At 55.5% G+C, this 25,299-nt stretch overlaps 1 protein-coding gene and 1 pseudogene across 1 annotated transcript; one reads left to right on the top strand and one right to left on the bottom strand.

The window, feature by feature from the left end:
* Positions 1 to 5,615: 5,615 nt before the first annotated feature.
* Positions 5,616 to 8,848, bottom strand: RPS19BP1 (ribosomal protein S19 binding protein 1). The gene is made up of 4 exons (XM_047067058.1): positions 8,746 to 8,848; positions 8,450 to 8,578; positions 6,471 to 6,568; positions 5,616 to 6,131 (listed from the first exon to the last, which is right to left on the bottom strand). The coding sequence occupies exons 1-4, from the start codon at positions 8,795 to 8,797 to the stop codon at positions 5,997 to 5,999; spliced, it is 414 nt and encodes a 137-aa protein (XP_046923014.1). The 5' UTR covers positions 8,798 to 8,848; the 3' UTR covers positions 5,616 to 5,996.
* LOC124502000 (dynactin subunit 1-like) lies at positions 8,796 to 11,412 on the top strand (annotated as a pseudogene).
* The last annotated feature ends 13,887 nt before the right edge of the window (positions 11,413 to 25,299 follow it).

The following is a 25,299-nucleotide window of genomic DNA, read 5'->3' on the forward strand; positions in this document are numbered from 1 at the left end:
TAGGTGTCCGACTTGATTTCAGCTCAGGTGGTAATCTCCCAGTTTGTGGGTTTGAGACCCTGATTGGGCTCTGCACTAACAACACAGCTATTTATTTCAAAATAAATAAAACTAAAAAAATTAGATCTCAAGTAATCCCCACACCCAACGTGGGGTTTGAACTCCCAACTCTGAGGTCAAGAGTCCAGCCAGGCGCCCCCAAAAAGTTTTTCATAAGGATTACCTCTTCCCCACTTCACAGATGTGGGAACCATGACTTAGGGAGGTTGAGTAACATCCCCCGCTACCAGGTGGATTCAAATCCAGGCAGTCTGACTCCACAGAATGTTTTTAAACGGTATGGCTCCATAATTCCTTCTAGGAAGGATTATAGGGGGACCCCGGACACTTGTCTTAAACTGGGAGTTCAGAGAAAGCGTGTGTGGGTGCTAAGGTGGTGTGCCACAGACCACAAACGTGGAGGCTTTGTTAAGATAACACCCATTGTCCACGTGGATCATCCCTGGTGGCTTTGGGAAGGAGCTGGAGGAGAGTGGGGAGCCTACAGCCATTGCCAAAGGCCCCCACGTGAGCACAGCTGTCACCTGTGACCCGTGCTCTGTGCCTCACTTCAGCTTTGTGACCTCACGGTTTTTAAATCCGAAACAGGAAATAAGAATCTACGACTACAAGTGCTTCCTTCTATCTACCCCCAACAGTATCTTATGCTTTGTGTGACTGGGCAGCTGCCCCAGCCTGGGGCATGTGGGGTGGGACAGGAGGGGGACACGGAGAGTTGACAGGAGGTGAGAGAGACCACAGCTCTGGAAGTGACCCAGCCACCTTGTCACATCCAGTGCCAGTGAGATCCTCTGTCCTTGGAGACAGTGACCCACTCCCCCATTTGAAGGGAAACCTTTCCCTGGGGTGCCCTGAAGGGCAGTGCAGACTAAAGGCTTAAGGCCAGGATGCTGGGCTATGCCCCTTCCCAGGCCCCTGTAGCTAAAGACTCCTCAAACCACAAAAGGCAGGGATGGGGTGGGCAGCAAAGGCCCCTGTAGAGTCTGTAGGCTCAGACCAGGGACCATGCTCGGACTTCGCCCTCCTTCACTCTTTGCTGTGCTCCAGCCACAAGGGCCTTCCTGCATCTTTCTGCTAAGCTCATGCCTCCCTCAGGCCCTTTGCACTTGCTGTAAACTCTGCCTGCAAGATTTTTCCAGAGCTCCTTCCCTCTCTCATGCAGGTCTCATATGTCATCCCAGAGGCCTTCCAAGAGGACTCTGCAAATGTCCCAGCCCCTCTGCCTTAACTGTTATTTTCCATGACCCTACCTATTTCCTATTCCCCAACTACAGTGTAAGTTCTCCGATGGCAGAGATCTTGCTGTCTTGTTCATTTCCGTATTTCCAGGACCCATGACAGTGCCTGGCACGTAATAATGATTACTGCTAATAGTCACTGAGAGTTCTGACGCTTGGCACTGAGAGCTTTGCGGTTATTGGCTCATAATCCTCATTAGGAGCTGTGAGGAGGATCTGATGATCGTGCCTTTTTTATTTAAAAAAAATTTTTTTTAACGTTTATTTATTTTTGAGACAGAGAGAGACAGAGCATGAACGGGGGAGGGTCAGAGAGAGGGAGACACAGAATCTGAAACAGGCCCCAGGCTCCGAGCTGTCAGCACAGAGCCCGACGCGGGGCTCGAACTCACGGACCGCGAGATCGTGACCTCAGCCGAAGCCGGCCGCTCAACCGACTGAGCCACCCAGGCGCCCCAAACGTGCCTTTTTTAATGAGGTAAGGCTGCAGGTGGATGCTGGTCCAGGGGCAGCTGGTATAGACAATGACCGAGGCCTGTACAGATAGGCCACGTGGGGTCTCAGTGCTAGAGAGACCCACACAGAGGGAGGGGTGCGGGGCAGGGGGCGGGATTGAGGCCGAGGTCCAGCCCCGGGGCTGGGCTCTACCGTGGTGCGGTGGGGGTGGGGTGCTCCTGGTTCAGCTCCAAGCCCTCTGCTGCCTGTACCGAGGCAGGAGCCACTCAGCTCTCGGCATTGCCGCCTGTTTCGCCCCTAGGATGAGGCCGCAAGTGCTGGAGATCAGGGAACGGCCTTCGTGTTTCTCTGCAACTATTCATGAGCCCCCACCGTGGGCTAGACATTGTCCTGGATGCCGAGGATTCTGTGGTGAGGAAAACAGACCCAAGTCTCTGCTCTCGTTCTGGTGAGGGAGACCACCAGTAAGGATAAAACACCTAGTGGCATCTGGCTGGCTCAGTCGGTGGGGCATGCGACTCTTGATCTCAGGGTTGTAAGTTTGAACCCCACACTGGGTGTAGAAATTACTTGAAATCTTAAAGTGAGACATGTGACGCTAGATGGCCGTGGGGCAGGCTGAGTACTCAGGTCGGGGGATCTGCCCGTAAGATGGGTGTTTAGGGAGGCAAAGCTGGCAGGAGACGAGGGAGGGAGGGGCCCAGGGGGTCGGGGGGGAGGGCTGCCTGCAGCGGGGGACAGGCACAGGGTACAGGGCCTAGTAGCCCTGACGGGACTTGAGAGTCTCCTCTGTGTGACCTGGGGAGTCCCTGCAGCAGGAGTGATACACTGGTTGCCATTTCAAGAGGTCCCTCTGATGGCCTGAGAATGGCAGGTGGGCAGGAAAAGAGGATGGGGCTGGGGTCAGTACGGGTGAGAGAGGAGAGCTGGTCAGGGCCTGGATAGATTCTGAAGCTCAAGGAAGTCAGCCTCCGACGAGGGGTGTGAGAGAGGGGACTAAATGGCAGCTGAGCAACTGGAAGGGCGGTTTCCGTTTCCCGAGACAGAGAAAACCAGGGGAGGAGCAGGGTTTTCATTTCAGCCCCTGGATGCTGGCAGAGGACGTGTTCAGCCTCGGCGCGCCTCTTTGACATGCAGGTGGGGACGGTGGGGAGGCAGCGGACTTAGAGGCCGGAGACCAGGAGGGAGTCCAGCTGGAGACAGAAAGCCTCCCTCCCACCCCCAGTAGCGGCCCTAGGAGGCAGCACACCCGCACCAGGCACCACACGGCGAGGGGAAGGTGGCTCAGTCCGGTGGGAGGACGGCAGGTGGATGCTTACACGGGGTAGACAGTGACAGCTCCAGGACCCAGGACTGTGTGAGGCTGGGTGACCTCAGTGAAAGGAGCAGGGACTCTTGGGTGGGAGGTCACAGCAGGCTGCCTGGAGGGATGGGTGTCTGTCCTGGCCTTCAAAGGATTGGAAAATTGTGGATGTAGACGGGAAGGCACCCCAAGAAAGCCGGCCCAGCAAACTCACGAATGGGCACATGATATGAGTGCCACAGTCCCACCTCCCTCTCCAAGAGGGCTCCCTGCCCCCGCTCTGCCAGAGGAAGTCCCCTGATGGGGACCCACCCGGCTCCTGCTGGAACCCAGCCCTCTGTCCTCACAAGCTCCGGGCAGGCCTGTGGCTGGGCCCTAGCGAGGCTCCACGTGGCAGTCCTGCCCCACTCCCACCTGGCCCCTGGGCCAACCCTTCCAGTCATCAAGGAGCAGGAAGTGTAGACGGCTCAAACAGCCTACCCCACTGTGGAAACCACAGGTAGCCTTGGCTGGGGCCCTCCCCCTGGTCACGTGAGTTCCTGAAACTTTGCTCAGCCTGGTCCCCCCAAACCACGCGAGACACAAATGCTTCCAGGCGCTTTGTATCTGCTCACAATGTCTCAACTGGGCAAGGCCTCCTCCTCTGGGTCTGTAGTCCTGGTGGGAATGTGGCAACCCAGCGTCCTCTTGTTTGAGCCCTGTCCCTTCCTTTTCCAGCTGATGTCAACCACCGGGTCCTGGAGCTGCACCCCCTGATCCGTGACTTCTGCACGCACACCCGTCCCCCCCCCCCCCCGCCCATGGTGGCACATCCTCGCTTCCCCAGTGCCTCTAACAGCCTCTCCTGGGCCCTCTGCCACCTCCTGACCGCTGGTACCAGAACTGGCCAGGGTGACCGTTAGATCCCAGAGTCCTCCCCTGACCTGCTGGCCCAGAATCTCAGCGGTGAGCACTAGCTTGGTCACTCAGGAGCACGGACACCCACCTCACTAGTGCCACGTGGCACTGGTGAAACAACTGCCGGAAAGCCCACGAGCAGAGAAGCAGCAGAACCCCGGCTCTCGTGCCTGCAAACTCCCTGCCGTAGAGCCAGGCCAGCCGCTTGATACCTGGAAACTGGAAACAGGGCACCCGAGGGTGCCTGTGGAACAGTAGGTGTGTCCTTGTCAGCGGCTGGTCAGCCCCTCTTCCCAGGGAGCGTGAGCACGTGAGTGCTTGCACAGCTGAGCCAGCTTCTTGCCGAGCTGCTGAAAAGATGAAGGGAGGGGGTCTGCAAGGGTATCCAAGTTCGTCTCCCTCTCTCCACATAGGGGTCGTTAAAGCTCAGCAGGCAGGAGTGAGAATTTGAAGAATACCCGTCTTCCCCTTCTTTGGAACCAGCTCATTTGAGGAAAAGTGGGTTGATAAGGGTTTGGAGTAACGGCACCCTCCTCTCTGGCCCTCCTGGCCTCCTGGGTGGATGGTCTGCTTCCTGCTGCTGGGATGAAGGCCACCTGCACACAGGACAGGCTCCAGCTCTGCCTCAGGCAGGTCTGCAGGCCCCCTTCTGTCCCCAGGTAGGATGGAAAGCCCGTTAACAACCAAGAACGGACCCCCGGGGCACGTGTGTGGGGTGTGGAACCCTCTCTCCTCTGGACAGGACCTACTTTGGGTTGGCAGACTGTGGGTCCCCAGCTGGCCCAGCCACAGGGGGCCTTTCTGAAGTCCTCTGCTGGACGTGACCTCTGGGGCCCTGTTTGCAGGGCGGAGAGTCAGATGGAGCTGCCCGGGGCATCCAGGGCCCTCTTCCCCATGAGGCCCGCAACCCCTCCACGGAGAGGCCCTGGACTTCCAGGACTGGTCTCCTCCACCCTGAAGACCCAGCTGGTCGGTACATCCACTCATTCATGCTCGGTCAACATGCACGCGCCTGCCAGGAATGGTCCCCAGCCTGCCCTTTCATGGTGGTGTGGACCCAGCCCCATCTTCCCGCTTGGGCACAGACCTCGGTGTGATGCTCTGTTTCTTGAGTTCACCTTCTGAGTCGCCCCCCAAAAGAGCACAAGCCTTGGGCAACAGGGCAGCCGCACTCCCACTGCCCGAAACCCCGAGTCAGCTGCTATGGGTGCTACTTTTTCTCAAGGGCTCCCTTGTCAGCTGTGGCTGCCACCTTCAGGTGAGGGGGCTCCTCTTGGGCACATCAGCAGATGCTGGGTGAGTTGCTCTCCGCTGTGGGGGAGGGGGCACCTGCACTGGGGCTGGACTGCAGAACTTTTTGAAAAATTTATTTTAGAGAGAGAGAGAGAGAGTGGGGGAGAGGGGCAGAGGGAGAGAGACTCTTAAGCAGGCTCCCCATGCTCAGCACGCAGCCCGACACGGGGCTCAATCCCATGACCCTGGGATCATGACCTGAGCTGAGATCAAGAGTTAGAAGCTCAAGCGACTGAGCCACCCCTGCGGCCCCAGACTGGAGGGCTTGTGACCCGGAGCTCTAAGAACCATGGGAGATGGGGACAGGCCCCTTGGTGACAGAAGAGACCGGGAGACACCACCCGAGGCAGATCAGCAGCACACACGGCTCTCGGGTCCACGTTTATTAGAGCCCGGAAGCCTGCCCAGCAGCCCTCCTGCTACTCCTAGAGGTGTGGCCCTGGGGGCCTAGTGACTGGCTTCTCCACAGCAAACAGCCCAGAGGCCCTCCTCGGGCCAAAGCAAACAGTCAGACATGTTTTCTGGCAGGTAGACGACCCCCTCCTGCAGAAGTCAGCTGTGCTCTGAGTGCGTATCCTCCCCAGGGCTTCCAGCTCACCGTCCCCTTTCTAGCCACCCTGCCCTGGCTCTAGTCCCCAGGCTTCGTTGTGCCAGGCCGGCGGCTTGGCAGGGTCCTGGGGCCAGCAGAAGCTGTGAGGTCAGAGGAGGAGACGGGCTGAGTGCCTTTCCCGCTGCGTCCTCCTGGGAGCCTAGCTGCCGAAGTATTCCTGCTGGAACTTCTGGAAGTCTTCCTCAGTGAACACGGTGCCCTCAGCCTTCTTCTTCTTCTTCGTCTTGGCCACAGGTCGGTCACAGGCCTTGCGGCCCCGGTTCTGGCGCACAATCTAGGAATGTGGGGGAGTCAGGATCCCTGGGTGGTGACTCTTGGCGCATGAGGGACTGCCCTTGGAGCTGCACAGCCTGGTACAGCTGACCAAGTGCCTCGCTCTCAACCGGCTCCCACGCTGTCCTGGGAGGCGGGGCACACCACTTCCACTTACAGAGGAGCCAACTGGGGCCCACAAGGGAAACAGGGGAGTAAGGCCAGGCCCAGCCTCCCAGCAGCCCTGCTCTGCTCTCTGCCTTCCAGAGCGGGGGCCCAACCTCTGCTCCGCGCTCCGGGCAGGGACTCCCATGGCTCTCCCCGCCCAGGTTCCTCCCCGAGGTCCACCCCTCTGACAAACCTGCTGGGTGACTGACTCAGCCACTGTGTTTCTTGCCCTGGTCATAAACTTCAGGTTTACTCCGAGGTAGCTCTGACACTCTCGCTTCTGGAACTCAGCTGTGGAGGGCAGGCGGACAGGAATCATTTCTGATGTACTCCCTTGGGGGCCTCCGGATCCCCTCCTGATATCTCCTCCCCACCCCCTGTACCAGCCATACCAGAGGCCCTGTGTCCCCTCCCTAGGTTACTCCAACATCCCGGGCTCTCCACACAGATCCCATTGAAAGCCCCCCCACTGGCTCCCAGATGCTCAAGTGACTTATTCAACAAATAAGGCCCGAGCATTTACTGTGTATCAGACACTGTTCTAGGTGCAGGGCATACAGCAGAAAACAGAACGGAACTCCTGCCCTCGTGGAGCTTACGTTCCAGAGCGAAGAGACACGGTACACAAGGGAAACGGTATTTTAGAGCGTGATACGCATCATGAAGAAAAACAGCACAGTAAAGACAAATGAGAAATGCCAAGGGGGGAGGACCGGGATTCTAAATAGGAGGGTCTCGGCAGGCCTCACTGAACTGACGTTTTAGCAAATGCTGGAGGCAGAGTGTATGGACATCTGGGGAAGAGCATTTTAGGTAGAGGGAACAGGCCGCGCGAAGAACCCGAAGAAGTGTGGTCCATGTGTTCGGAGCACAGAAAATGGCTGGCGTGGGGAGCAGGACACGAAGCTGGAGAGGGGGCAGACCATGCGGGACCTCACTGGGCACCATGTCTGATGGAAGCCACCAGAGGGCGTGGAGCAGAGGACAGACAGGTCCGACTTACATCACAGGATCACTCTGGCCACTGTGGCGAGAACAAGATTACTGGGTGTGGTGGTGGTGGGGAGGGGGGATGGACGTTAAGAGGTGGTTGAAATAACCCAGGCGAGAGATGACGCAGCTCACACCAAGGTGGCCGTCACAGAGGTTCTTTAGCTCGGTCACTGAGGCTCGAGAGTCCCCTCATCATCAGTTATGTACAGTGGCAGGTTGGGGGGACAAGGGCCGGGATAAATAAAGGAGGTGACCTCTGGCACCCTACACTCCTCTTTCACACCAACATCGGTGGCGCTCAAACGCGGCTCACTTTCCTGCCTCCACGCTTTTGTTCATGCGGTTTCCTGCTTGGAATTCATAGCTCTGTCAACAATCACTTGAACATCTTTTATATACCAGGCCCCAGGGGTTCAAAGACACACTAGAACTCACCAAGCCCTGCCACAGGTCAGAATACCCCACCATCCAGCCCACGCCCGTCGCTCCCCACGTCTGTTGTCTCCTTAAGGGGAATCGTATCCCCCTGGATCCTCTACTAGAACTAGGCTCTGTTCTCAGTGTCTCCCTCTTCCTCCATCCTCCTTGCAGCCAATTCACCACTGAAGCTCATCAATGCTCCCCCCCACCCCCCCAACTGTCTCTGCACCATCGCAGTTGCCCAGGCCACACTGCCTCCCTCTGAACGGAGTAGGGGAGAGCAAATCTCTGGAGACCCACTGCCTGGTTACTATACCATCTGGACAGGTGTCTGTTTCTGCATCTGAACACTGGGGTAACGACAGCACTGACCTCACAGGGTTGTGCAAGGAATCAAGCGAGCGAACGTTTATTTATACAGGGTTTAGAACAGCACCAGGCCCACAGAATATTAACTGTTTTGTTAGGCGCTCCCACCTCTGACCCTTGTTCACAATGTCATTACCAGGCTTCTTTCTTGAAAATTCTCAAAGTAACTAACTTCCTCCAAACTCCGCATGAGCGATTTTCTCTAGAGCACTCTTCCCCCCCGCCTCGCTCTTACACTCTCCGGGAAGATGCGTTTCGTTCCTCTCCGTATTCCCAGGATCCCGCCCCGCGCCCGGCGCACACCAGGTGTTCCAGAAATGCCTGGCGAAACTTTCAAGCTCGGCCTCAAGCGCTCCCTCCTCCAGGGTGCCGCCCCCCTCCCGAGCTCACCAAGCGCAGACTTGGGCACTTTTCCCTTGGCCGAGTTCCGCAGTTTCTGGGCTTGGGTAGCCTTCGCTTTCCGGGTCCGCTTCACCGGAGCTCCGCTCGGCTTGGCCTGGCCTGGCGCGGCCTGGGGGGCTGCAGGGGAAGAGGGAGAGGCATGCACCCGGGTCGGAGGGCGCGCAGGGTTTCCATCGCACCGGGGCCAAGCCTGGCTGGGATCATTCCGTACCCTCGGGGATCCAGCCCGCCGCCCCCGCCGCCCCTCCGCCCGCGCTGCACGGCCCCGGCCGGACCCTCCTCACCCTCTGGCGCCCCCAGCAGCTCTAGGCCCCGCCGCAGCAGGGCCGCGGACATGGCTACACTCAGCTCCGCCCACACGCTCACACTACTTCCGCCTTGGCCTCCCTGAGCTTCTCCGCGGAAACTCGAGCGAGAACAGAGGTTCCGGGGTGGGCGGGCGGAAGTGCCCGCCTGCCTTAGGACGCATGCGTTTGGGGTTGCCACTTTACTACTGAGAGGAAATAGGGGCGGGAACCGGAGGCGGGGCCGACTTGCAGAAGGACGCATTTGTTGTCCAATCCCAATCCAACCATCCCTTTGCGCACAAGGCCACGCCTCCTCCCAGAAGCCGTCCTAAACCAGCCCAGGCTGGTTGGTCCAGCCTCTCGCGTCCTGTAGCTCCGTGGTGGGTGAGGTCCGGGGCGGAGCGGAGTGTTCCGACTATATTTTTTCTGAAAAAGGAAAAGTGTGCAAGGGGAGTATTTTTCAGGTACTTCAACCAAAGCAGCATATCTGCCAGGTCGAGTATGGCATGAAAAACTGTCTTCCATTAAGTCAGACGTTAAAAGACATTTGCAAAAATGCAAAACCGTATCAGTGTTTTCCCGCGATTTTGTTTTGCTTTGGAAAATACGACTGTTTTCCTTAGAAATGTTTACTTAACATAAAGCAGTGAAAAAGAGCATTTCTGACAACGTCACTGGGCCAAGGGTCCCCCACGTCCTTTTATTTGTAACATGTAATGAGTTTGCTATTGTTTTTTTAAAACAAAATGTATTAACTACTAAATTGTAAAAATTAAAAATTTCTCAGTTTTAGTTTCTAATATGATAACTATCAATAGGTATTTACACATGGAAAAGCTGTTTGGGATCCTGAATTTTTTTTTTTGTTTGAACAGCAGGCAAAAGTTTAATAAAGTCTAAGACCAGAAAAGAATAGTAGGAAAGCTCTCTTTACAGAGAGGGGACGTTTGAAGGAGAATACCCCTGGGATCCTGAAATTGTTTAAGAGTGTTAAAGATTTCCTGAGACCGGGGTACCTGTGTGGCTCAGCCGGTTAAGCCTCCAATTCCTGGTTCATGGGATGGAACCTGGTTCGTGGGATCAAGCTGTGTGGGGCTCTGTGCTGAGAGCGTGGAGCCTGTTTGGGATTCTCTCTCCTCTCTCTGCCCCTCCTCTGGCTCACACACTCAAAATTAAAAAAAAAAAAAAAAAAAAAAAAAGACTTTCTGAGACCAAAAAGTTTGAGAACTTCTAGCCTAGACACTACTCTTCTTTTTTAATTTTTTAAATTTAATGTTTATTTGAGAGAGAGAGAAAGAGAGTGAGCCGGGAAAAGGCAGAGAGGAGGAGACACAGAATTCAATGCAGGCTCCAGGCTGTGAGTGGTCAGCACAGAGCCTGATGCGGGGCTCGAACTCATGAATCATGAGATCGTGACCTGAGCTGAAATTGGATGTTTAACCGACTGAGCCACCCAGGCGCCCCAAGATGTTACTCTTCTTACGGTGCCTTGTTCACAGCTCCATTGGGGGTGGCTGCGACTAGGTAGCTGCCTGGGTCCCTCTGGTTCAGCATCAGCAGGTGAGCTGAGCAGCAGCGAGCCCAGCACCCCCGCTCAGACTCCACTGGCAGCACCCATCATCCCCACACCGGCTCTCACCTCTCCTGGAGCTAAGTACCCCTACTGCCTTCCCCCTCCGAGGAGGAGGAGGAGGAGGGGCTGAGGGCCCCGGTGCGGGACCTGGAGGAGAAACTGGAGACCCCGTGGTTGAAACAGGCGGAAGACAAGGCAAAGCTAAAAGAGCTGGAGACACATAAGATCCAGCTGGAGCAGGTGCAGGAATGGAAGAGCGAAATGCAGGAGCAGCAGGCGGTCCTCCAGGAGGCACGGAAGGAAGCCAAGGAGGCACGGGAGGCGAGGGGACGTTACTTCGATGAGCCGGCCGACCCTGCTGATGCCATCGAGGTGGCCACTGTGGACAAGGAGATGGCTGAAGAGCGGGCTGAGTCCCCGCAGCGGGAGGTGGAGGCATTGAAAGAACTTGTGGACGAGCTCAGCACGGACTTCGAGATCCTCAAGGCTGAGATTGAAGAGAAGGGCTCAGACGGGGCAGCGTCCAGTTACCAGCTCAAGCAGTCTGCGGGGCAGGACGCCCGCCTGAAGGGTGCCCTGGCGAGGGATCTTTCTTCCTCGGCGAAGCAGGAGCACGTGAAACTCCAGAAGCTCGTGGAAAAGAAGAACCAAGAGCTGGAAACTGTGAGTCAACGGCGGGAGTGTCTGCAGGAGGAGCTGAGCCAGGCAGAGAGCACCAGCGATGAGCTCAGGGAGCACGCGGATGCTGCTTGCTCTGGGTGCCGAGGACGTGGTGGAGATGTTAACAGACCGGAACCTGAGTCTAGAAGAGAAAGCGCGAGAGTTGAGAGAGGCCGTGGGGGACTTGGAAGCGACGAACGAGATGATGCACGGGAGACAGAACCCGAGCTGCGGGGGCAGCTGGACGTGGTGGGCGCGGGTTCGGGAAGCCCAGGAGCATGAAGACGCAGCCCGGGAGTTACTGTTGCAAACCATCGAGAAGTACCGCCAGCTGACCCGCCCACCTTCGGGACGTGAATCAGGAACCGACAAACCGGCAAGAAGCATCTGTGGGGAGGCAGCAGCAGCAGCTGCGTCCGGAGCCGTACTAGCCCAGTACCTGGCATGCAGAAGGCACTCAGTAAATGAGTGGATTTGGTTTGAGGGCCTTTCGTATGCCCTGTGCTGTTGCGTGGGGGATGGAGGTGACTTCGCTGGACCTTTCTGGATGCATCTCTCTGTGTAACCTCCATCAGCCAGTCCTGGAGGGAGAGAACATCTAAACAGATGTTAATGCCAGCAGACACTATGTCAAGGTGCTGTTCTAAGTGCTTTACCTTTTAACTCCTTTCCCTCCCACTGCCCACGACTGACTCTGTGGTAGGAGCAACTGTTTCCCCTGTTTTACAGGTGAGGAAACAGTGGCACAGAGGGGCCGCAGAAGCTGTCCAGGTCACACGTGTTGATGTCTGAGCTGGGAATCAAGATTCAGAGCCTGGCCTGAGTGTGTGCCACAACCCTGCACCAGCCACCCAGGGGAGTAAGTGCTGTGGTGCTGGGGGCGGGGGTGGGGGGGGGTAGGGGGTGGGGGTGGGGTGGGTGGGTTTGGGGGGGTGGCTGACGAGCCCACAGGATCAAGAAGTCTCTGGAGAAGGGGAGCTATTCATGTGGGAGGGGGGAGTCCCAGGCAGGAGGACCCCTTAGGGTACATTCTCTGGGACAGGAGTGCCCCCAGAGGAGTGACCGGGGAAGGGTGGTCTAATTGACATCAGACTCCATGAATTTGCCTTAAGGACCGTGGGGGGTCATGGAGCCCAGTTACACTGTCAGACAGGCTCTTTCTTTTCTGCTTCTAAAATAGGTAGGTTGTTTTCTTACGTTTGTGTTTATTGTCTGTTTCCCCACCTACGCCCCACAGTAAGCTCCACAAGGGCAGGAATCTTTGTTTTGTTCATGGTTATGGCTCTAGCTCCTGGAACATACAGTAAGCACTCCATAAATGAACCAATCAGATGGATGAGGGTTGAGTGTGGGATGCCTGTGGGAGGCTAGGTAGAGATGAGTAGATGATTGCGGGATGTGTGAGTCTGTCTCTCAGGAGGGCAAAGAACCAAGCTCTGTCGTATTCCTTTCTTCCTCGCAATCTGGGACAGTCAGCACACGGCCCCCGGGGTGGAGGAGTTCTGTGTATTCCAATGTCCCAGCGAACAGGGGCGCTACAGGCCGGTTGTTTCCTTATAGCGCCCTCGGTTCAGCGGGCTCTGGAGGGGCCAGACGGCCTCTTTGGCCACTAGGTGGCGCCGCAGGACAGCTTTCTTGCACCACGCGACTCCCGGCGATCCCAGCTGCTGCCGTCCAGGTTCGCGTTTCGGGGTGGGAGTGTGGGGGGTCGGGGCACCCTTGGGCCTCAGCTGGTTCTTTGCAGCCAGCACCACATGGCTGCGGCTTCCTGCTGCCTCTGACTCGCGGCCTTCCGAGGCCAGGCTAGACACCCCTCGTGGGCCTGCTGAGGCCGCGGTCAGGTTGGGCCGGGCCACCATCCCCGCCCCCCCCTGGTTGGGGGATGGGGAGGGGTTGGGGAGGATGAGACCTAGCTCCGAAAAGGGGTGTAAATGGCAGCAGGTGGGCTCTCACTGTTAGGAAGGCTGCAGTCACCCTAGGTAGTCCCTTAATGGAGAGTGCCTCAGTTTCCTCATCTGTTAAATGGGATTTAGCCCCTAATATGGTGGGAGTGAGGAGGAACTGGTAAATTAATACGGGTAAATCACCCAGAGCTGGGACTGGAGGTCCGCACCCAGCCACTGTTTTCAGGGGATATTACAGACATGCACTCCCATTCTGGGCGGGAAGGAGGTGCCCAGGAGGTTGCTGCCTTCCCGTGCCCGACCCTGTCTCCTTCCTCGCCTTCCTGGAACCAGCTTAACCTCACCAGGCCTCAGGGGGACCAAACGCTCAGAGGGAGGTAAGGTGTTCCGCAAGGTCACACGGCATTTCAAGAGCAGAAGCAGGACTAGAACCCAGGTCTCTGAATGCTGAGGAAGAGTGTGTGTGAGTATGTAGGAGTGTGAGTGTGTGCAAGTTTGAGTGTGTGTGTTGGGGGGCGCCTGGCATCTTGGGCTTTGCTTTTGCTTCTTTCTTTCCATCTTCCTTCGGGCTCTATGTGTCTCTGTCTCCTTGCCCTGGTCTCTGGTTCTCGTCTTTCTCTCTGTGCCCCCGCCCTCTCTGTCTCAAAGTCCTCTCTCTTTCCATCTCATCCTCTGTCACCCCCCCCCCCCAGCCCCCAAGCTCCTGGCCTCTCTCCACCTTCAAATTGAAAACCCAAATGGAATTTCCAATTGCCTTTTCCGAGTGGTGATTGCCAGTCTCTGTGTGTCCAGCCCTCCCTTCTCTGTGCTGCCGGCCCGGAGTTATTGCTGTCCCTCCTCTCACCTCTGCCTCCCGACTCCTGCCCTCGGTGGCTTTGAAGTGTGTTTACCTGAGAGCTCCAGAGAGAATCCATTTCTGCCCTGTCTGGTTTTCCGTTGATGTGTGAGGGGGCTGCTTTCAGCCCCTGGTCTCCTCTGTCCCTCTCAGAGTCTCTCGGGCTTTCTTTTCTAAAAGGTGATAGCTTTGTCTCATTCCCTCCTGACCACGCTGTCATCAGGCAGTCACTCCTCTTCAGTTTCCCAGATCAAGGGCAGAGCTTGGGGGAGGGGCGTCCCCAGGGGTCGGAGGCAGATGCAGATGCTCCAGCTTCCACAGACTGGACTCACACAACTGTGTGCCTCCGAGCAAGCTACCTTCCTTCTCTGGGCCTGTTGCTTCCTCTGTGAATTGGGCTTTGAGAAGTATTGTCCAGCCCGCCTCCCAGGGCTGAGAGTGGGGAGGGCTTCAGAGCTTCCCGGTTCCTGGGTCCTGAGGTCTGGAGGGAGCTTGAGTTTGGGAGCCAGGCCGTGCAGATTCAAATTCTGGCTTTCCCACTCACTAGCTGTGTGACCTTGCGTAAGTCGCTTAACCTCTCTGTGCTTCGGTTTCCTCATCTGTGAATTGAATATAATAACGGTCCCTACCTTGTAAGTACGGTTGCAGTGAGGACTGAGTGCAAAGAGCTTAGGAAGGAAAACTGGGCACAGAGTAAGTGCCATATGTTTGTAAATAAATGATGGCCCTAGGTGCCAGCAGGGTGCTTGTGGGACCTGTGCCCACATCTGTGTGTGGGGCCTGCACGTGTATGTAGCCACCCGACCTCTGTGCTCTTGTGATCAGCACAAGGGGAGGTTTGACGCTGCACAGAGTAATGCTCAAGAGCCCGGAGCCTGCAGGTCTGAGTTCAAATGCAACCTTTGTCACTTAACCAGTGTGTGGCCTGGGAAGGCCACGTCACTTCTCTGAGCTTCGTGGGGTTTTTTGGGGGGACTGATGGTACCTCCCTCACAGGTCTGTTGAACCTAGGAGCCTGGCGGTGTGCAGACAGGGAGGTGGTTCCTGGTGAGTGAGGGGCCGGGTGATGTTCACACATTCGTTTTACACTCTTAGCAAATGCCCCTTGGTTTTATGACCCCAAGGTTTTCAGGGTTCAGGGTGGTGGCCCAGATACAGGCCCCAGGGACAGCAGCCCCATCCCGGGGCCCAGGCAGAGGCAGAGTGGATTCTTTTCAGTGATTTGAAAATATGAAATTTTTGGCACGACTGATTTTAAGAACTTAGTAGAGGGGCGCCTGGGTGGCTCTGTCGGTTCAGTGTCCAACTTCGGCTCAGGTCATGATCTCACGGTTTGTGGGTTCGAGCCCTGTGTCGGGCTCTGTGCTGACAGCTCAGAGCCTGGAGCCTGCTTCGGATTCTGTGTCTCCCTCTCCCTCTGTCCCTCCCCTGCTCACATTCTGTCTCTCTCTCTCAAAAATAAATAATAAAACATTAAAAGGGAAAAAACAAAGTTACAGGGAGAGGAAGGGATGAGCTTGGAAGACTCAGGGGAGGACTTGGGTGGCTGTCACCAAGCCGACACCCCTCCCCTAGCCAACTTGTACCCCGAGAACTCCCTAGCAGAGAGAGAGTCAGATGGTGGGGAGTCCCAGAGGCAGAATGAATGGAGCCCAGACTCTTGGGACTTGGCTGTACCGTGAGACCTTGAGTAAGTCCCTTCTCTGCTGGGGGGCGGGGCTTAGGGTCCCCCTGTGCGCAGTGGGTAAATAGTGGGAGGGAGTGTCAGGGCAGGGCGTGGGGGGTGGTTTCTGGCTCCCCAGGGAATGGGGAGGGTTCGGTCCTTTCCAGCCTCAGCTTTTTAATTCTAATTACATCTCCATTAAAATGCAAATTTCTAGGAAACACCGGATTGGAAGCCCTGTTGTCATGGCAACCGAAGACTGAGGTTGGGGGGAGAGGGGAACTGGTCTCCACCTCCAGATCCTTTCTGACCAAGCTGGTACCTGCCCGGAGGCCCCCCTCCTCTCCCTCTCAAACTCAGCATCTCATGCACAGCTTGAGGGTCTCCTATGCTGAGGCTAGGTCTTCACGGTAGAGGAGCTGGGTAACTGCATAAATCATTTCCCTTTCTTGGCCTCAGTTTCCCCATCTGTGAATTGGGTCTACCATTATCGTCTTCTCTTGCAGGGTGAATCCTGGGGATTGAGTAAATTACTGTGTAGGAGGACATCAGGGAAAGGGGTCTGCCCTCCGGATGCAGTTCCAGGGTACTTGATGAAGGTACTGGACCCCTCCCCGTGTGGCTCTAGGTGTGCCCTGCCCTGGAGTTCTAGCGTCTGCTCCGTCCGTGAACAAGGAGCCAAAAGATGGTGTGGGGTGACCTTCAAGTGCTGTCCAGGCTCAGTTCTTCAGGCTGATGCTGCCCTGATACTAATCCTGTAGCCATGTGACTTGATGCTGTTCTTTTCTTGCAAGGGACACAGGGATACCTAAACAGTGAGGGGTGTGTGTGGGTCTTTCTGCCCTGACTGAATCTGAAAATAAGGGACAATAAAGAAGGGAAGGAAAAGAGAGCTGGCAAAAGAAGCAGGAAGGGACGAATGTGTGGAGGAGGAAGGTGTTTCTCTTTTTGCCTCTGCTGCTAAGAAGCTCAGATCGCAGTGTGTGATTATTGCCTTGCTGCGATGTTATTTGTCACATTATCGTCTTACGCTGCTATATTACTCAACTGTAATAAGTGTTCGTTTTAACTTTCTAGTACGTTTAGCTCCTTTCCGTTCCCTAAATTATTTCTGATCTCTTATTGTACGTTTTAAGAAATCCTCTTTAGAAATAGCTGGGAATATAAATTATAAATGAACAATTATGACAGAGAGACAGAGAACGAGCATGGGTTGTTCTGCACAAGCCTTTCAGCCCCTAACCCTCTGGGTGATTGCGGCCTTATGCTAAGTGCCAGGAGGGGAAGGCTGGGAGTGGTGAGGGGTCTGATGACTGAGTTTGAGGTCTTCGCACGAGGCCGGGGATAACCCGCCCCAGCAAGAACAAAGGTGGGGCTGAAGGGGATGATCTTGGCGGGGCCCGTTGTTGAACAAGATGGCGGCTCAGCGCCCAGAAGAGGCCAGAGAAGGTGCATTAATTCTCTTACGGATCATGACGGGAGAGTGCTGTGTGTTTACACCATCTCCCCCGCTTCTGCCGTGGCTTCTCTTGCAATCAGGCAGGACCAGTTCTGGCTGATGAAATGTTGGTGGAGGGGATGACGCCACTCTGGGCCTGGCTTGGCTCTCGAAGGCATCCCTTGCGGTCTCCAGCTCATTTTTCTTGCTCCCACCACCTTGGTACAGTGTGCTGTGGGTGGCAGGGCACTACCCAGTGGGACTATGGCACATATAAGCAATAAACTACCGTTCTGTTAAAGTTCTGAGATCGCGCGGGATCTATTTGTTACGGTAGCATGGTCTAGGATACCCTGACGAATACACCTCCTGGTTCCTCTCCTAAGAGTCCCCCCAGGACCTCCCAGGAGGTTGAGCTGAGGCTCTGGGATGACCTGTGTCTGTAAGGGGAGGGCATGGAAACAGAATCAGGAAGAGGAGGCTTTGTCATGGCTTCAGGGTCCTGTGTCTGCTCCCTCGTGAAAACCCCAGTCTGTCCCTGAGGTCTAGGCTTAAAGAATGAAGAGGACCTTGGGGCCTGGGCCTTGGCCCCTCTACTTCCAAGGCCACGAGCTTGAGGCCTGTGGGTGTGCTGAGCCTTTGGCCACGTTCCTGGGGCTTCGTCAACCACAGAGGAGGAAACCTGAGGGTCCCAAGATGACTTTTGGGGGGGCAGAGAGAAGAGCAAGGGTCAGAGGCTGGGGCTTTCTTCCCACCTCTGCTGTCCTTGCTGGCTGCCCAGGACAGTCAGCCCCTTTTAAGCCTCCTTTGCCAACCCAGAGAAAGCATGAAAATGTCTGAATCTGTTCAGCCCACACAGGTGGAGTTGAGGGTGCAGGGGGACAGGGGCTGGGCAGGTGGTAGTCACTTCTCTGGATCTCAGCCCCTGACTGGTGTGTCCTGAGAGGCCACATCTGGGTGAGGAGCCCCGGACCAGGAGTCAGCATGCAGCCAGAGGGGGATGGCAGGATGTCAGAGGAGGAAGCAAAGTTAGAGACTGTACTCAAGACGGGCCAGGTTGGTCCATCCCACCCCAGCCGGTCCAGCCCAGCCGGTGCTCCCTGAGTCTTTGCCCTGTGCCTGCCCTGTGCTGGTCTTTAGAGACGCAGAGAAGCATTCCTCTGTCCCCACCATCAAGGAGTCTGGTGGGAAGCCTGGCCAACAGTGACCCCTGAGTTGGTGTGATGAGGGCTGGCAGGCAGGAGGAAGAGAGGAGGGGAAGGAGGAGGGCAGGACTGGCTACATCTTCGTGGAGCCCAGTGCGAAATAAAAATGAGGGGCCTCTCGTTCGAAAGTTATTAAGACAGTAACAGCCAAGCAGTAAACCAAGCAATGCAGCCTTTCTGTGTGCGGGAGGGTTGGAGGGGGACTCTGTGTGACTGCACCAGTCACGCCCCGGTGATGCTGTCCTGCCCGACGGCATGGGGAGCCTTGGGCCTTCAGCTTGGCTGGACAACCCCCACCCCACCCCAGTTACCATGGTGGCTTCCAGCTCCGCCTGTGGGGCCACATGGTCTGCTTCAGAGCCAGCTGGGACTAGAGGCCAGAGACTTGCCCTTGCCTGTGCCTCAGTTTCCTCATCTGCAAAATGGAAAGTATAACAACACCCACCTTCAAGGATTGTTGTGGGGATTCTGTGGGCCGATGCTCTGGTTAGGTCTGGAGTCTTGGGCCTGGGGCAGTAATCACTCCACAGATTTAAGTTACAGCCACCACCCCTCCCCCTCCTTCCTTGCTGCTTTTCTCCGCAGCACTTCGCACTTTCTGGCTACCGAATGTTTTACTTCTTATTCTTATTTGTCTTCTTAATCACAGTGTAGGGACTGCAGGGCTTCTAGATACCCTGTTCTCACCTATAGCTGCAGAGCCTCCGATGGTTTCCGCCACTTAGCAGGTAGGAGCCGGATGTTTGTTGAATGAATGAGTGAATGTCAAACCATTTGTTTAGGTAAATAGTCATTATTGAGCACCCACTCCGTGCCAAAGATCTTCAGGGAATTCAGCCTGGGCGAGGTTTGAGGCACAAAGCGGAGCAGCAGGGTGGCCGTGTGTGTGAGAGGTCGGAAAGCCTGCAGGGGCATGTGGGGGAGCCGACTCAAGGTGGCCACGGACTCCAGGACAGGAAGAGGGACTGAAAGGCTCAGTCTCAGTTGTCTGGCTGTAACCTGTCCCGGGGAGCTTGCTCTTTAGTGGGAAGAGTGTTCCCTAGCAAGATAGCCCTCAGATTTGGGAAGTTCTCTCTGAAGCTGGGTTGTCTGCCAGATTCTGTGCTCGAGTTCACGTCCCCGGAATTGCCCAGAGGGAGGCACAGCCTGGTCTGAGGACAGTGGACCTTGGCAGCCTCGCGCCAAGAAGGAGTCCTAGAACGGCGCCCCCCCCTCCTTGCTGGGGCGCTGGCAGGGTGGACACCAGCAGGAGATGTCCTAATGCATCCTGGCAGCTGGACTCAACTCCTTTCCTGAGCAACAGGCACGAGGAGGACTGACTGGTGAATCCACTCGCCATGGTTGAGCCATCAGAGGCTGTCTAGCTTCCCTGTGAGCTCAGAGCTCCCCAGGCTCTCCATGGCCTCCTGGGCACTTCCTCCCACTCTTGAATGTCCCACAGACCTCTCAGCCTCCACCTGTCCCAAATGGAGCCTGCTCTCCTCCCCCAAACCTGCTCCTTCTCCCCTTTCTTCTGTCTCACCCCAGCAGGAAACTGGGGTGCCATCCTCCCCTTTTCCTGTAACCTACATGAGAGGAGTCATCTGTCCTGTAGATTCAAGCTTCGAAATCACTCTCAGACTCTCCCACCTCTCCACCCCCAGGACCACGCTCCCAGTCCTCCCCAACACCGCCTCCCCTCTGCCACCAGGCTCACCTCCTTCAGATGCGTCCTAGGTCCTAGCGGCAGGAGTTGCTGGGAGGCCCAGTTGGGGAGCAGACGGTGGAGGGTAGTTTTTCCTGCATAGCCGGTAGTCCACATGGGGCCGCCGCGCCTCCTCTGCCTGCCCCTGGGTTGGCAACAATCCTCCTTCCTCATACAAACCAATAGTGTGCTTGGAGCCCCATGGCTTCTGCACAGACAGGCTCACGGACCCCATCAGTCCTGGGAGTAGGGGGCTGGTCTGTGACTCCACCCTAGGTCTGGTCCCAGGATCACCCCTTTTTCTGACTCTGACCTCCCTTCTCTGCCAGATGACCTCCTCCTGTGTCTCCCCAGGCCTGCTTGCTCCATTGCCTCCCACCTCTTCCCTGGTACTCCTTGGGGGAGGGAGCAGAATGTGGTGGTGAAGGGCATGACTCTGGAGCCAACTGCCTGGGTTCAGATCCTGGCCCCCTTCCCCCCGTATGGGCTGTGTGAGCTTGGATAAGTTACTTAAACTCTCTGTGCCTTAGTTTCCTCATCATACGTGCTTTACAATAATGCCAACCCTGTATGTTGTTGTGAAGGTTAACTGAACACATTCTAAGTGCTTTATGAATGTAGCTATCATGTTTTTGGTGCCCGTTCATTTACAGAGTGCTTTTCCAGTTGGCATCTGGTCCTCACACTTAATCTGTGACACAGGTGTCAGACCCATTTGAGAAATATGGAAAATGGGATCCCTGTTTACACAGTGCAGTAGAGAGGCTGGGACTTGGGGGTCAGACCTGGCTGTGAGTTTAAGCCATGTCATTTCCTCTGTGTTTTGGGTGGGGGGCTACTCTTTTTGACCCTGTTTCCTGACCTTTATTATTATTATTTTTTTAATATTTATTTTTGAGAGAGAGAGAGACAGACAGACAGACAGACCATGAGTGGGGGAGGGGCAGAGAGAGAGGGTGACGGAGAATCTGAAGCAAGCTCCAGGCTCGGAGCTGTCAGCATAGACCCAACATGGGGCTCAAACCCACGAACCGTGAGATCACGACCTGAGCCAAAATTGGACACTTAACCGACTGAGCCACCAAGGCACCCCATGTTTCCTGATCTTTAGATTCAGGGTTATAAGCCTTACTTTGCAGGATTTTGAGAACCTACTCCTTCCTCCCTGCATGACCTTTGGCCAGGTTACTTGTCTCTCAGTGCTTTAGTCTCTGCATCTGGAAAATGGGTCTAGAGCTGTTGGGAAAATGAAACAAGTTAATGTGTAAAAGTGCTTACAAGAGCACCTAGCATATAACAGAGACTCTGTGTTTGCTACTGGTACGATGATTATTATTCATTGAGGAAATTTGCACATATGCAGAAGATTTCCCAAACATTTCCAGAAGTTTCATCCCTGGCGTGTCAGCATTCTTGGATTAGACACCCCCTAGGGTTCTTTGTCAGAGGTATGTGTGTGTGCATGCGTGCGTGCGTGCGTGCGTGTGTGTGTGTGTGTGTGTGTGTTAGAGACCCCTATGGGGTTGGGGCTTGTGGGCAGGAGCTTTAAGCCAGACAGAGCACTATTGAGTCCTGGTCATCCCTCTTATCTACGTTGTGGCCTTGAGCAAGTCATTTCCTCTCCTTTGAACCTTTATTTCCTCTTTCGCAAAATGCAGAAGGTAAAACTGTGAGCTTACAGTTAAGTCAGATAAAGTGTCTGACAAGAAAAGACCCTCAAGAGATGATCGCAATAATTATGATCCAGAACCAACTCCCTGGCTCTGTGTATGAGGACTGTCTTTTAAAGTACCCGGGCAGGGGGCTTTCCCCTCTGCCCCTTGCTTCCTCCAGGGAAGTTGCCTGACCTCTGCCCAGCATCCTGCTTGTCCCAAAGCCCAAGTGTGAAGGATTCTCTGCATGGAAAGTAGGGGGCACATACAGTCCCAAAGGAAAATGGGACCCTGGCTTCTCCTTCTTCTTTCTCTGAAACAGGAAAGGAAATCCTCCCTCCCTCTTGGGAATTACCGAACATTTCCTCAAGACTCCAGCTCAGATCTCCTCAGAGACTCAAATGAATTAAAGATGTAATTAAATTAGGAATTGTTCATTATTTGAAGGCTGGGATCCTCTAGGAGGTGGGGTGATGGAGGAGGGGAGGCGGGGCCATCTTTCTGCCAGGGCTCAAAGATTCTCTCCTGAGGGGTGTGTGTGGCCAAGGCGGGGCCTGGAGGCCCAGGAGAGAGAGCTGGCCTCTTCCCCACTTGTTCCGACTCAGAAGGAGTTCCCTACAGTCCCAGTAAGCTTCAGGATGTCCCCTGTCTCTTTGGACAACCTAGCACAGAGGTTGTCTTTCAGCCTCAGTGTTCCTCTTCCTCTTTCAGCCTCAGTGTTCTCATCTGAAAAATGAAGCCAAGTGGGAAGGGAAGATTTTATTAAACTGTCTTTAAGGCTGCTTTAGGTAGTAAGTTTCTATGTAAGAAATTGGAGCCCTCTCCCTTTGAAGACCTGCACCACACTGCTCGCTCACGGAGTAATTGTGCAGCCCTCCCCACCAGTCCTAGGGTATTTAGCCAGAAATTTCTTAGGCTCAGCTCCCTCATATAGAAGGAAAGGGAACAAAGTAAATGGGTATGACAGTCTCTGGGGAGCTAGCTGCTGGGGATACTGAGATGAGTGTGATACTTCCTGCCCTGTAGTATCCAGTGGGGAGGCAGAGGAGTTGGGTCTACAAGGAGAAAGTGGGGGAAAGAAAGGCACTTCAGGTGGGGGGAAAGAGCATGTGCAAAGGCTTAGAGGCAGGAGACAGTGTTGGGATGGGGCAAGTGTAACTGGAACATTGGGGGTGGGGCAGGTGTGTGCCAGGGAACTAGGCTCCTTGCCCGGCATGTGATGGGGAGGGAGAGGGTTAGAGCTCTTCCATGTTCCCAGAGGAAAACAAAAATTTCAACATTGTCAGAAATGTGATGTAGCTGTGAGGAGTCCATGAAACACCCAGGCACCTTGGGAAACGGAAGTCACAGCCGTTTGTTCTGACAGTGTGAAAACTCACAGCCTTTTCACTAAGACGGATAATGAAAACACAGGAAAACTAGAAATGCTTTGGTTCAACTCTGCTGAGGATGTGACTCCCAGCCTGCCCAGTTTCCGCCCTCTGGCCTGGATTCGTTTGTGCGTGTCAACACTTGCCCAGACTTGCAGACATCTCACTCCGCCTCGGTTCCTCGTTTTGTCAGCCATCTTCGCTTCCAGTGTTCTTGGTCACTGTGGTTGAGAATGATGTCAAAGAAGAAATCGCTCTCCCTCCCTGAAAACCTCTGGCGGGGGCCACTTCTCTCACAGTCCCTTCTCCCCTTCCTGTCCACCATCACCTCCCCCTCCAACCCTACAGGGCAGCTGGGAGAAGGCTGGGTGGGAGTGGACACAATCCAGGCTGGGGGAGAGGAGATGGGAGGTTCAGCACCGCGGACAGCGACACATGACAGGCTCAGTAGGAGGTGACTCGGCTTTTGACGGGGCTGGGTGGGTGGCCTTGAATGCTGACTCAGAAGGTCGGGTGCAGGGAGCTAGGTTGGGGGGCTGATGTTGTCAGAGTAGCTCCCTTCGTGCCCAGAGATTATTTTTCCAAAGGAACTCTCTCTCTCCTTTGTTCCCCAAAGCCTTGACCACCCTGTTCCCAGTCCTCCCCCAGCACACACACCAGGTTCCATTTCTTCCTTGCCCTGCAGGTCTTGGGTGTGCTCTCCCTCCCTCCCTGCCCCACTCTCCCTTCTCCAGCCCCCAGCCTGCCTGTCCCTGGGCACTCAGCCCCACCACCGCAGGCCCTCACCCCTGACTCCTGGGGGAGTTTCTGGCCTGGCAGTCACAGGAGGATCTGGTGTGGCTCATCTACTTGCACACTGTGTGACCTTGGGCAAGTGTTCCCGCCCCTCCCACCTGACCTCCTGGCTTCAGAAAGGGGCTGTTTGGACCATGTCATTTCTGAGCTTGGAGCCAAACCCCATGGTCAGCTCTTGGCAGCCACTCCCCTGGTGGGGAGAGCTGTAGGCAAGGGCAGGATGCAGGATGTGTGCTGGCTGCTGTAGGAGAACACAGACAGGACCAGGCTGGCTTGGGAGAGGGAGGGGGGGGCTCCAATGGTGTTTGTGTGTGTGCTGGGGAGGGGAGGCGAGGGCGGAGGGAGAAACGCAGAGGAGCTGCTGGACTAGAACAGAAGAACCCCTTAGCCTGTATATTTAGCTCATCGAGGTATATAAACAGAAACCTGGAGCGGACTCAATGCTCCCCCCCAAGCGTGAGTCATCAGTGCTGCTGCAGCTAAAGTTAGGCTCCAATCACAGGCTCTCTCCCCTCTCCCCTCTCCCCCTCCCCTCCCCCTCTCCCGGCCCTTCTCCCCCTCCCCTCTCCCCTCCCTTCCTCACTCCATCCCCTTACTGCCTCCTTATCTCCTTATCACTTCTTCCCACCTCTCCCCTCTCCCCTCCCACCTTTCTCCCTAAGTCTTTCCTGGATGCTCTAAACTCCATTTCTCCCTGATCTGCCCTTCCCCTTGTGTGCTCTCCCTCTTTTCCTTGATTTCCGCCCCCATTTGTATTCTTCTCCTCTTTCTTTTTCCTCTGTCTCTCTCACTCTTCAGTGTGTCCTTCCCTCTTCCAGAGTGCATTTGGGAAAAGGGTGTCTTTGAACTTGCACTTTGTTTGAACCTAGTGATAACAACATGCATGTGTCTGTATGTACTTGAGAGGGGGTGTGCCTGTGTCTGTGTGAATTTGTGTCTTGGTGTGAGGGTGTATTTAACAAAAATGATATCTGTTTGGGTGTACGTGTGAGGGTGTCTGTGGTGTTTGTGAATCTGTGTGAATGTGTCATTTTGTGTCTGTGTGAGCGCATACATGGGAATGTGAGGACTGTGTGTCTGTGTCTCTCTGTGTTTCTTCTCTTTTGGGGGAAGGGCAGCTCTGTGCCCCAGAAGTAAATACTCTGGGTTAAGCAGTGGAGAACCCCTTCCTCAGTTTCCTCTGGGGGTTTGGCAGGCAGGGGGATCTCTGGCCCCTAGAGACTGCTAGCAAGGCAGCTGCAAGCTGCAGGCTATCTAGAGAGTGGACCCAAGCTTGGCTCTTGGGCCCTGCCGCTTTCTGCTGTGTGACCTTGGGCCAGTCTCTCGGTCTCTCTGGGCCATGCTTCTGCATCTGCCAGAGGAGCGTGATGACCCTGCTCACCTCACGGGGGGTGGGGTGGGGGTGGGGGGGTGGTGGTGGGGGAGGCGGGAGACAGGGAGCAAGGGAATTGTGTGCAGAGGTGCAGGTCGATGCTGGTGAGGACATGGTGGTCAGACCCAAGGCCTCTCTGTTAGGTGTATGCTTTCCTGCCCCAGTGGGGCTGATGCTGCGTCTCCAACTGTGTATTTATAATTTATGCTGATGTTCAGGCAGAACTGGAGGCTGGATACCCCCCAGTGGGAGTGTTCCCCCATCTTAATTAGTGGATGTCCGCTCCCACCTTCAAGACACATCTTGAAAGCTGCTCTCTGCAGGAAGCCTCCCCAGAACTCTGCCGAGGTGTGGATTTGCCTCCTCCATTCCTCTGGGGGTCTAACACCCTCACCGTGGT

Source organism: Lynx rufus, unplaced genomic scaffold (genome assembly GCF_022079265.1).
Source record: "Lynx rufus isolate CCGP_SWC_20201006 ecotype Redwood Valley unplaced genomic scaffold, mLynRuf1.p SCAF_7, whole genome shotgun sequence".
NCBI lineage: Eukaryota > Metazoa > Chordata > Mammalia > Carnivora > Felidae > Lynx > Lynx rufus.